Here is an 11,552-nt window from a genome sequence, read left to right on the forward strand (position 1 = left end):
AGTTACTACTGTTCCCCCAAATTTTTTAGACAATGGGGGCATCCCAGAGCTACACGCTTAGATGACTGATTCATCTATGCCGTCTTTGGACAGCTCTAGCTACAATCTTTGCATCATCATTTACATCGTGGCATTTTCACAGTAGTACTTATGTAACAAGAAACACAATACAAAGATCTGAGTTTCTTCCATTGGGTATGTCCTCTTGAACAGGGTTCACTTACAGTGCTTATAGTCATAGTACCATAACAAATCCTGTGCATCTTGTTCCACTGAAGACAAAGCCAACTTATAGCTGCATGTCCAAGTCCTTTACATTAAAATTCCTTTCAAAGCCTAAAGACGCAAGTTAAATGTTTGTTTACAGAGTGCGTTAAGACTGTGGCAATGAAAAGATCAGTGTGTCCCCAGCTTATATGTAGTCAATCCATTTGAGATGTAACCGAAAATCAATCTTAACAACAGAGAAAGTGTAGCAGATTACCAAATGTGTAAGTGCAACTCCAGCCAATCTTTTTTTACCTTTGAATAGAGCGAGAAAAAGATTAGAACCTCTGTCAAGTTCCATGGCTTTCTATGTCCCCTATTAAAAGGAAAGAGAAACCTCTTTGTTCATATCCACTTGTCACTGGTGGTTTTTCTATTACGGAAAATTCCTTCCAATTATCTGGTGAATTGGAAATCCAGAGCAAAGAATCAAAGCATCCTTTGTAAGGAATTTTGATTCCCAACTGTTGGTCCAAAAGGTAGAAAAACACTGCCATGTATCTTGTATCATGAAGTTGTTGCCTCCCGAATTCTGATACGATCCAAAATGGCAAATCCCTGATCGGGCAGACCTCTAAATCTTCACAAGAACAGCTCAGTTTTTGGCTCATACATCATAGATGTGTTCGTCAAGGTCTAGAGCATAGTTTACTTTGCCCTGTAGCTGGTCGATGGAGGCTTTTCTAAGAATATTCCAACCTCTGTTTGAGCTCCTCTGGGACAATTTACGAAGCAGCACTGGGGTTTCCGACATAGAAACTCGCTTGCTGATAATCTTCTCATCTGACAAGTCAACTTTCAGAGACTGGTTTTCCTCCACGTCATCCTTTTTGTCATCATCAATCTTAAAGGCATTCACAATTTTTTTCAATTTTTCTGCTTTCAAGTCCTTACGCTCTTCAACTCTGCCGAAAAGGTAAGAAAAAAAAAATAATTAAAACCCAATTCAACCCATTGTATTCATCAATGTAATGCAGTCAGGATGCGTTTACAGTACGAAACATAATGCTTTTTTTTTAGGTTTTTGTTTCAGCTGCCAAGTGCCACAGCAAGGGTCAAAATACCCTGTTCTGGCAGGCCATGGGAGACTTGGACTGCGATTTTTACACATTGCCCAGGTCCTTGGTGGGCCAACATGCCATTTGAACACTGTTCCAATCAACTGATCTGGGAGCAGGGAAAGTGCAGGGGATGCGTGAGCAATCCCACTGGACAATTTCCCCCCATAAACATACAGGAAGGGTAATCAACTTAATGGGTAGACTCTGTTGGAAAGACTCCCCCCAACTTCCTGTCCCAGTAACCACACATGAAGTCCAAATTCTCCCCAATGTGGTCACAGACAGCAGTAAAACTCCATGTACAGATCTGTAGGTAGGTCTTGAACCCACCAACCGAGGCCAGAGGACTTTTGGCATTTTCCGTTCCAGCATGAGAGTAGTGGCTACAACCTGTAAACATAGAAACACTTTTATAGGAGGATATTTCTGGGTTCAAGTAGGAAGACAGCAACCTTCTGTGCATTACGAGCATGTACCCACTACAAGCTCAAATATATGGAGATGCTACACAGGTTTAGGCCTACCAAGGTGAAATGTTAAGGGGTGGGGGGGACTAGATGAAAATGCAATAATGGTGACTAGACTTTTTTTCCCCATCTTGTCTAGGTACAGCTTCCACAGTTTAGGCTTCTTTTATAAATGCAAAAACAATTAGCCTTGCCTCTATGAGAGAAGACAATTGTTTTAGTTAAATATTCACTAAATCCTACAAGAGCAAAAGCATGCATAAGCAGTGGTTACCTTCCATGAAATTGAATTCCTGTAGGCATCCTTGGAACTCCAGGTGTTGTGAAACTACAAATCCCATGAGGCACTGCAAGATAGACAGCCAGGCATGACTTTCACAGGCAGATACATGATGGGATTTGTCGTTTTTTTTCTCAGCTGGTGTACTGAGGTTGCCTAGCCTTGGTTAGGAACTTGAGTTGCCCTGATTTTTTTGGCAGGTGATTTCCATTGAAGCTTTAGCTCAGTTCAAACTGCCCAGTATGTGAGAGCTTTGGTTTAATGTATGAACTGTTGTGGGTTACCTGTGCCCTCCAAAGCTCGTCTCCTTCGTGGGACACCCGCCAGTGAGTGTCTCCCATCATGGCGATTAACAGATTCAGCATCAGAAGAGCTGCGACTATTGCAAAAGCCGAGTATACCACGCTGAACATGAAGGGCAGGTCCACCTCATAATTAGCAGGACCATCGATGATGGTGAGGAAGAGTTCAAAGGTGCTGAACAGCGACATTGGATACGTCATGAACTGCCCCAGGTCCCCGGAGTCTTGTGTTTGGAATATCACATAGAATGCTGCAAAGAGGAAAATTAGAATTATTCATGCAGAATTATCAGGACCTGAAACTTATACTTTATCCCTTTATAAATGTAAAGCTAAATTCTGGTCCGGGATAGTTCCACTCAAGTTACTACGGCCATAAAAAAAAAAAGTGGGAATACCCCCGCATTGCAAGGTTTAAGCATGCATTTCTGCCCCAGTAAAGAAGACCTACTTACCTCCCCTGCTGGCCAGTGCTCTTCTCTCCCTACTGCTCCAGCTGTTGATTGTCTCTCGGAGTCCTCACGTCCAATGCAGCAGAATCAAATACATTAGATGTGATGACGGCAGTGGTCCTTAGACCGTTACAGCGAAGGGGAGAAGAGGCCGAGGAGACCGGTCTAGCAGACAGTAACGGGGCCAGTGGGACTGAGCATCAGGTCCAGTTAATCTGTCTTTCTCCAGCCCCAGCAAAAATGAACACTCAACCCTTGCAGCAGTGTGGGGGTAGCCCCACTACAAGGGCAGTTGTACATGAACATGAATTGTACATGAAGCCAAAACTTTTTTTTACGACTTTTGGAAAGACCTGTGAGGGGTTTGAACCTCTGTCAAGCAGAACGTAGAGAAAACGGCATGTGTTCTGCAGATGACCACCATATTGAAGTCACCTATAGTCTCCTCACCTCCACCAAATCCAAGAATGACAACCACCATGAGCCAGCAGAATCTCAGCAAGTCTCCAAATATCATCTAAAGAAAATAAAGCAGAGAGCCCATCAACAACGTATGAAGTTACTAAACCATTTACCCCCCCAAAAAAAAATCTAACAATGTACTACATTTGTAACTAAGGTTGATTAGCAGTTTAACAGCTTGGCATTCATCTCATGGCCAGTAGTGCAACTATAGCCTGAGCAGGCCACACAGCTGCCATGGGACCTCTGGATGAAAGGGAGCCCCATTAAGGATGCTGTTTGGTCAAACTGAACATGGAAAAATCTGTGTGCCTGTGAACAATCAGATCCAGTACTATATGATTAGGTGTGATCCCCTTTTTTTTTTCAATCTAGGAGGGCCAACATCAGACACATAGGAGAAATCTTCAGGATCACTTAGTCACCCCTTTATCTGTGCAGTAAGCAGCACTTGTTTAGCAGTCTTAAGCTGGCCATACACCAGTAGAATTACAGGTACCAATGTCAGATCAGATCGACCACAAACTAAAAGCAAAAAAAGCCAACAAAAACAAGGGTGTAAATGTCCAGGAGCTAGCAATCAAAATTGTTGCGGACACAGATGGTAGTCCTATTAACTGTTGGGTTAAATCAAGAACGGTTAAATCAAGAACGGTGAATGGAGAAATAGTGGCGGGGGGGGGGTTTGGCCATGGTTTAAAGGCAGTGCATTACAGTGGCGTCACAAGGGGGGTGCGGGGGACACCATTAGAGTAATTTTGGTGTCACCCCCTCTAAAAAAAAGTTGGGCACTCGGTCATGGACCGAGAGCCTGACAGTATCAGGAGAGAGGGGGGCATGCCTCCTCCCGTCAGGTGAACGTCCACTCCTCTCTCTGCTGGCATCCATCACCAAGACGGCCACCGGCAGGTGTCAATCAGATAGCCGCACATAATCGCGCACACACGTGTTGTTGTCATCGTGACATCATGGCGGGGTGTCACCCGGTCCCCGTTCCTGGGGGACACCAGGCCTCAGGAAGACCCTGATGCATTATGGTGGGGAAAAAAAAATTGCCCCAATTTATTTAGACAAAAGTTCCCTGGGGCAGCACATGGATGTGCTGCAAACCCATGGTAGCAGTGTAACCAAAATCAGGATCCAATCCAACCATGTGATCACCATCTCATAATTTTATGTAGGATATGGTAACCACATGGGTTTGTTTATGTGCAGACCTGTCAGCTCCTGCCATATCACCATCTCACCTGCAGAGATGGGCTGCAGAGGTCGGTGGGAAAAAACAAACATTTTACTTTTTTTTTAATTTGTCAATTTGTCAGATAATAATAAAATAATCAGAAGGCTATTAATCAAGACAGTATCAAATAAGAGCTCTGAATTAAATGTAAAGGTTTTTGAGGTCACCAAATCAAAGTTATTGGCAAGTTATCCAGCGTTTACCGACGCTGCTAAATTTTGACCTGAGCATCTGGGCTTCAATGACATGGTCATAGCAGGGTTAAAGTAACCCGATAGACAAAATAAAATTAAAAAAAACAATTCCATATCAGTATGCACTCATTATATATTGATTCTGCTGGTAGCATTGTTATTTACCCACTCCCTGTAACAGGGTGACAACGCTGTTCATTGCAGTGAAATTGCATGGTACATGTTGTCGCACTGATACAGGAAAGTGTAATCTGACGTGCACTCGAGTTAGACAAAACACATTAAAGGCCAACGACAGCTAACAGTTTAAGCAGTTACAGCAACAGTATTTTTTTTTGGTTTTAATCAACTAAATAAAAGCTGATAATGGTGAGCACCCCCCGGTGGTGTTATATGGTTTGTCCCAACCCCTGTTACTGTCACTTTTTTGAACAGGTTGGCCCATTACAGTAAGTGTAAAAATAACAGTTCTACTGGCAGGATCAGCAGGCTATAAGAAAAAAAAAATGTTACAGGGTGAAAAACAAAACTGCACTGATAATGCCACAGACAGACCGCATCATATACTGTATGTCCTTTGTTTTTACTTTACCCGGAGTTCCATTTAAAAAAAAAAGAAATGCAATGCAATGACGCTTGTACCTTCTGGATCATGATGGTGAAAGGACCGAGCATCTGGAAGCCTCGGGTGAAATACAGGATGTAACACCAGCCGAGGACCAACGCCAACGACATAGGGACCACCTCGCCACTGCTGTTGGTCACCCTCATCACCAAAACGGCCATCACCATGCAGGCGAAGGTTATTCTGGAGAAGAAAATGGAAGATATGGGCGTTGATCAGCAGAAATAAAAAGCAAAATACAATGCACAACCCCTCCCCCCCCAAAAAAAAAAAACCAAAAAACAACATACATAATAACAATTCACAAGGGGAAATAGGATACAGACACATTAGTTTTGGGTGGACAAGCCATAGTACAGCTTCAGAAAGTACAGCCTCATACAGCCAATGATTTCCATGGGCGGCTGTACCCAGCACCTGTGGCTGTCCTCCTACCAGCTTGTGGTGGGAGAGTTAAAGGAGAAGCAGCAGAATGATGAGCTCATCTCTCCCATTGTTCTGCCCCTGGCATGTAGAAATGATAGGCTTATCTACCTGCCATATCAAAATCAGCCACTAGATGGAGCTGAAGAGAAAACATCTTTATTTACAGCAGCTTAGCCAGTTTTTTCTTTGGTAAACTGCAAAATCCTCTCCGTCCAAGGAGAAGGAAACAAGAGCATTTTGGGAATTCAGCCTCCATTTTAGGACTGAGAAGAGAATCCACTGCCATCTGTAGCATGCATCCGCAGGAAAAAGCCCAAATCTACTTCAGGCAGCATCGCAGGTATGGATGGACTTGTTTCTCTGTATATTTGCAAGCTGACATTATATTTACATGTTTCATATATAGATTGTATAAATGCTATACAAAACTTCTTAAAAACAGCACAGCTCCTCTTAAGAGACCTCAGCACTGATGCAAGCAGTGGGCTGGCTCTTGGGAGGGGCAATGCAAATATCAAAATGTCCTAATGAGTAGATATCAAGTCTGGAGGAGTGGGGGCTCCAAAGCAGACTGTTTTTGCATGCAGACCGATGTAAAGCCTACACGTGATGCCTAGCCTCCTTGATAATGCACATTTTTAGAAGCTCACAGTGTGCAGTGATTGTAGTCCAGGAGAGGAGCCGGACGGAATTACTCCCTGCTGCCTCAAGGTCAGGTTCATCAATGCACTCCCTCCGCGCCAACCCCCCCTCCCCAATAAAGAATGGCAGGGAAGGCAGGGTTGGTTTTAATTTTTTTTTTAATTTTCTAATTTACTTTTATATCACTTTTTTAATGTTTATTTTTTTCTTACTTTTTTAAAATGTGTATTTATAGCTTATCTTTAATTTTTTAATTTTATCTTTTACTTTATCACATTTTTTAATTTTAATTATTTCTTATTTTTTAAAAATGTTTATTTTATAATTTTTTTACCCATTTGTTTTTTCCACTTAGCTTTATTGCTATCACACGGGAGCTAACAATTCCCTGTGTGATAGCATTTGGAGGTGATAGGTCACTTCCAATACAGGAGTTCTAGCGCAGCACAGCAGGGGGAACGGGGCTGCATGCATATTACAAGTGATTTCGGCGACATCTCCGGGATCACTTATGCTCAAACACTGGCTTTCCCACTCTACATTTAGCCCCGCTTGCCCAAAGCAGGTCTAAATGTAGGAAAAAAATACCCGCCAGCAGCTTTGTGGCCCCTCTACCCCCTGTCGCCCCGAGACCAATCCGGCCCTGGGAGCCGGTACAACCGTGCAAGCTTTAAGCATAATGCAAGGACTTGCATATCAGACAAAAGAATAATATTGCTCGTTTAGCAATCTCTACACTACCCAACCTCATAGTTCTTGAAAACCCCACAATGAATGTTGGGAGGATTTGAGAAGATTCTTACATAATGACATGGAAAGGTCCACCAAGAACAGTCTGTCCAAAATATCTGGTAGCTCCAACCCGTAGGAGGTCAGGGATCTAAAAGGGTAAAAAAAATAGCCAAAATTATACAAAAGGCAAAAGCATCCAACAAAAGACAAAGTTCATAGCCCCTCCCCTGAGGTTCAACACAAATTTGCAAAGCATCATAGGGGGTTAGAGGGTACAGCCAGGGTTACCCAACCTTAACCTCTAGCATCCCTCTCCTACTCCAGATCATGTCCCAGCAGTGTTTTGCTTTACCTAGTTCCTGTAGCAAGAAACAGCTTCAAGATGTCCCCCTGTGGCATTACTAGTTTGCAACATTCTTGTAGGGGCATCTGCTCCTAGTAGATTGTAAGCTCTTGTGAGCAAGGGTCTCTTAACCCTACTGTATTAAAATTGTTCTGTAGCTGTTCTGTCTCCTTCCATTTTGTAATGCGCTGCATAAACTGTTGGCGCTATATAAATCCTGTATATAAATAAGAATCTGCTGGAAGCTAGGTTCCTACTGATATAGCCCCACCCCTGACAAAAAAAATATTTTCCATGAGCCCTTTAGCAGGTTTTTGGGAGTTAAGGTAGCAAGGTTGTGCTGGAAAATAAATTAATGTATACCTGCGGAGAGGGCAAAAAGGGGTGGAAGTGTTGTAATCCACCTCATAAGGCAGACAATGCTGGTTGAGATTTCAGAGCACCTTTGGGATGAATTGGAACATCGATTGTGAGCTAGGTCTGCTCATCCAACATCAGTACCTGACCTCACATATACTCCCTTTAGGTGAATGGATAAAACCTCCCATAGACTTCCCAAATCTTGTGTAATGCCTTCCTAGAAGAGTGGAGGCCATTATGATCACAAAGGGGGGGCAACTCCATATAAATGTCTTTGGATTTTGGGTGTCCAACAAGTTCACATAGGTGTGATGGTCAGATATTCTGAAAATGTTGGCCATATATTCTACATTCATTATCATTTTCTTTAAGAAGTATCATCACACCAGTGGCGGAACTATCGCAGTAACGACCCAGGCGGCTGCTATGGGGCCCGGGGCACAGGGAGGCCCTGCCAGTACGAAAAACAAAGGGGTCCCCCTGAGGCTGCGCGGGGCACCTGGGTCGCTATGGCATCGCAGGCTGCTGGCTGTCACTGGCGGCTGTGAGGAGGAATGTGCCGCTGTTCAGATCACTGACAACCTGTGATCTGTGCAGTGGGGCATTCCTCATCACACCCGCTGTTGAGTCAGTGACAGCCAGCAGCTGCAGTGGAGGAGGCTGGCATTGGCAGCGGAGGAGGCGGGGTCTGGCGTCTGCAGTGGGGAAGGAAGTGGGGCCTGGCGGAGTAGGAGGCTGGGCTCAGCTGTGGAGGAAGCTGACCGGGGCTGACAGGTAAGAGGTGTGCAGGGATGTGACCAGCCCACCTGTGACCCTGCAGAGCCCACCATAGAGAGTCTAAGGTGGGCTCCGCAGGGTCACTCTCAGGGGGGTCTCTGGTGGGCTCTGCCCACAGAAATCAGAGCCCCATACAAAATTTTGCTATGGCACCCAGTGATTTCTAGTTAGGCCCTTGTACCACCCCATGCAAATTCATAGTGAAATTTGCAAACATTGCTCAAAAAGCAGCTACAACAATTTTCAAAACAATTCTTAGACTTGACAAGTTCCTACCAAGAGAAGTAAAATAACCAGTGCTCCAATCACACTGATCAGCTCTCCACCCAGACGAAGTTGATCTTGATAAGTGACATAGGCCTCCTGTTGGGTTTCAGAAAAAAAAAAAAATGTCAGGAGGTAACCAATGAAAGAGTGCCCACCCCTCATTCATTAACAAACTACTCACACTGAGAGACTGCTGTATCATGACGACGGCATCTCGTGTATCGTTGCTCTTCGGAATGGACTTCAGAGGCCGGTACGTGCAACACACAGTAACGCATACCATATACAAGAAGTAGATTGCTGCCAAGAGCCAAAAATACGGCCGACCGCAGCTCCGCCATTTCAGACAGACCAGTTCTTTCACCGGAGTCATTTCTAAGATGTGCCGAGCCTACAAAAGGTAAGTTTAAAAGGAAGGAAGATGAGAAAATGGTGCAGGGTGCCATGATGGTCATCCTGGAACTCAAAAGGCGGCCTGGGCATGATACTGGGCATCATTTAACCTGGAAGGGGTCTGGCACCAGACCACATAGTTGTTGAGCGTCACAGTTTTACTGCGGTGACTAAAAGCAGAATGGGCCAGTGCACTGCACGTTATCATGGCTGCTTGTAGTCGCAACACAGGAATGCACAGGAAAGGGTGACAACTCTACAGCGGAGCAGAGTAAGCGTTGTCATTCTAGGGCAGGAATTGTCTGTGGGTACACCTTGCTGGTATGGTTTAATTCAAAGCAGAGCCATGCACAGACTCATTACAATTAAATACAATCCGAATTAAAGTGGAACTACAACCTCCAATCCCTTACAGCTAAGGAAGGTCTCATCTTAACCTCTATGTGGATTGCAGTTGCCATCCAAATAGAAAGGGCTTGAAAGTTTGGTTGAGAGCTGAAACAAGCACACTGGCAACATTGACAGCTGGAGTGCCCTAAAAAGTAAGTGTTTTGGGAGACATTAAACTGGTGGGTAAAGTTCCTCTTTAAGGAACCAGAATCACCCCACAATTCTGGTAAGGGTTGAATGGCGTTTTGTTTTTACTGTATACTACCATGCTTGATATTACACCCTAAATATGGGTGTAACATGGTCGGTCCAAAAAGTGGACTAGGCCTTTCATTACAGTTCTGAAGACTTTATGATACATTGTTGCTTATTGTTACTTTTACTTTGGAAATTTTGTGGAAGGCATAGAACCTCTGGGTTGGGGTTTTCAAGGCTGTCCATGTACTTGCTGGAGAAATTTGCAACTTCGTTCCCATTCTCTCTGATATCTTACAAATAAACAGGAAGTGTAGGGGATCTCTCGCTACTGGAGGCAAAGTCAACAGTAAAAACCTGACGGAGGTTCTATATCTTCCGCACAATATCCAAAACTAGGAAAAAGGTTTTATCTGGTGTTAGGCTTTGATGCGCCCTACATACCTCTCTCTTTCTAGAAGACACCACAAGCTCCAGCACAGACTGATGTTCATCCCGAGAATCGATGCCCGAGAGGTCATACAGAACGGAGTTTATAGGGCCAAAAGACCATTGAATCTGCTTACGTTTTTTTAACAGGTGCTGGAACATCTAAAATAAAAAAAAAGGTTTATTAAAAACAGCACTATGTGCAAGGGAAGGTCAAGGCAAAAACTAGAGGGTGGATGGAGCAAATATGCCTAGGCTTTTGCCGATTCTAATAAAGGCCATGACCATAGAACATTACTACAGTTTGCCATGGTCTAGGTCAGGGGTCAGCAACCTACGGCTCCGGAGCTGCATGTGGCTCTTTCATCCCTTTGCTGCGGCTCCCTGTCCAGGGGCGGAACTACTAGGGGGGCCTCGGGACCTGAGGCTGTGGGGGGGGCCCAGTGAGGTCCGGTCCTGGGTACCCCCCTGGTAATACCAGGGGGCGGCATGGCAGAGGTGACAGGGGAGGGGGTGGAGAAGGCCGGGCCCCAGCAGCAGCAGGTAAGAGGAGTTGGGAGGAGGTACAGGGAAAGGGACCCCAGCGACCAGCCCATCTGAGGCCTGCAGAGTCCACTATAGAGAGTCTCAGGTGGGCTATGCAGGATCTATGGTGTGCTCTACAGGGTCACTCTCAGGTGGGCTCTGTGGGTCTCAGGTAAGCCCAGAGTCCAGTGTGTTACTGAGCCCAGAGTCCAGTGCGTTACTAAGCGCAGAGAGTTACTAAGCCCAGAGTCCGGTGCGTTACTAAGCCCACATATACCTATATACATGCTGCATAAAAAGGTAAAAAACTTTATATGGCGTGTTATCATTATTTTAAATGCCAAAAGGGTTTTGTGGCTCCCGGTGTTTTCTTTTCTGTGGGAAACGGGTCTAAATGGCTCTCTGAGTGTTTAAGGTTGCTGACCCCTGGTCTAGGTGGAGTCTATTAAGAAGTCTTGGGTACTTACAACATCTACATTTTCCCCTCAACATTGCCAACTCAGCTTCTAACCACCTGGAAGTGTTTTGGTGTTCCTGCCCCCCTTGGTGTGCCCCAGCTCCTGTTACTTTCTCCATAATATTTGCATAACCCAACCCACTCTCCTGAAATGAGGAATGTGTCTCTTATTTTTAGGATATGTGTATACCTTCTGTTTTAAGAAAGCTCTACTGTGCTACCATGATCGTCTCCTTCTCACCATTAGCTTTTTAGTTACGCAGTCA

The 11,552-nt window shown here is 44.6% G+C and overlaps 1 protein-coding gene across 1 annotated transcript in view; it reads right to left on the reverse strand.

Annotated features, from left to right (window-relative positions):
- Window positions 1–874: 874 nt before the first annotated feature.
- The window catches only part of LOC108784857 (transient receptor potential cation channel subfamily V member 6-like), a 27,626-nt gene continuing 16,948 nt past the window's right edge, over window positions 875–11,552 (reverse strand). The window contains exons 7-15 of the mRNA XM_018553798.1: window positions 10,320–10,466; window positions 9,079–9,288; window positions 8,907–8,993; window positions 7,222–7,298; window positions 5,368–5,533; window positions 3,280–3,346; window positions 2,360–2,628; window positions 1,663–1,718; window positions 875–1,172 (exon numbers count right to left, since the gene is read on the reverse strand). Of these exons, the coding sequence (XP_018409300.1) occupies window positions 875–1,172; window positions 1,663–1,718; window positions 2,360–2,628; window positions 3,280–3,346; window positions 5,368–5,533; window positions 7,222–7,298; window positions 8,907–8,993; window positions 9,079–9,288; window positions 10,320–10,466 (1,377 nt within the window). The remainder of the gene's footprint in view (window positions 1,173–1,662; window positions 1,719–2,359; window positions 2,629–3,279; window positions 3,347–5,367; window positions 5,534–7,221; window positions 7,299–8,906; window positions 8,994–9,078; window positions 9,289–10,319; window positions 10,467–11,552) is intronic.

This window comes from Nanorana parkeri, unplaced genomic scaffold (genome assembly GCF_000935625.1).
Source record: "Nanorana parkeri isolate BGI_ZX_2015 unplaced genomic scaffold, ASM93562v1 scaffold130, whole genome shotgun sequence".
Classification (NCBI taxonomy): Eukaryota; Metazoa; Chordata; class Amphibia; order Anura; family Dicroglossidae; genus Nanorana; species Nanorana parkeri.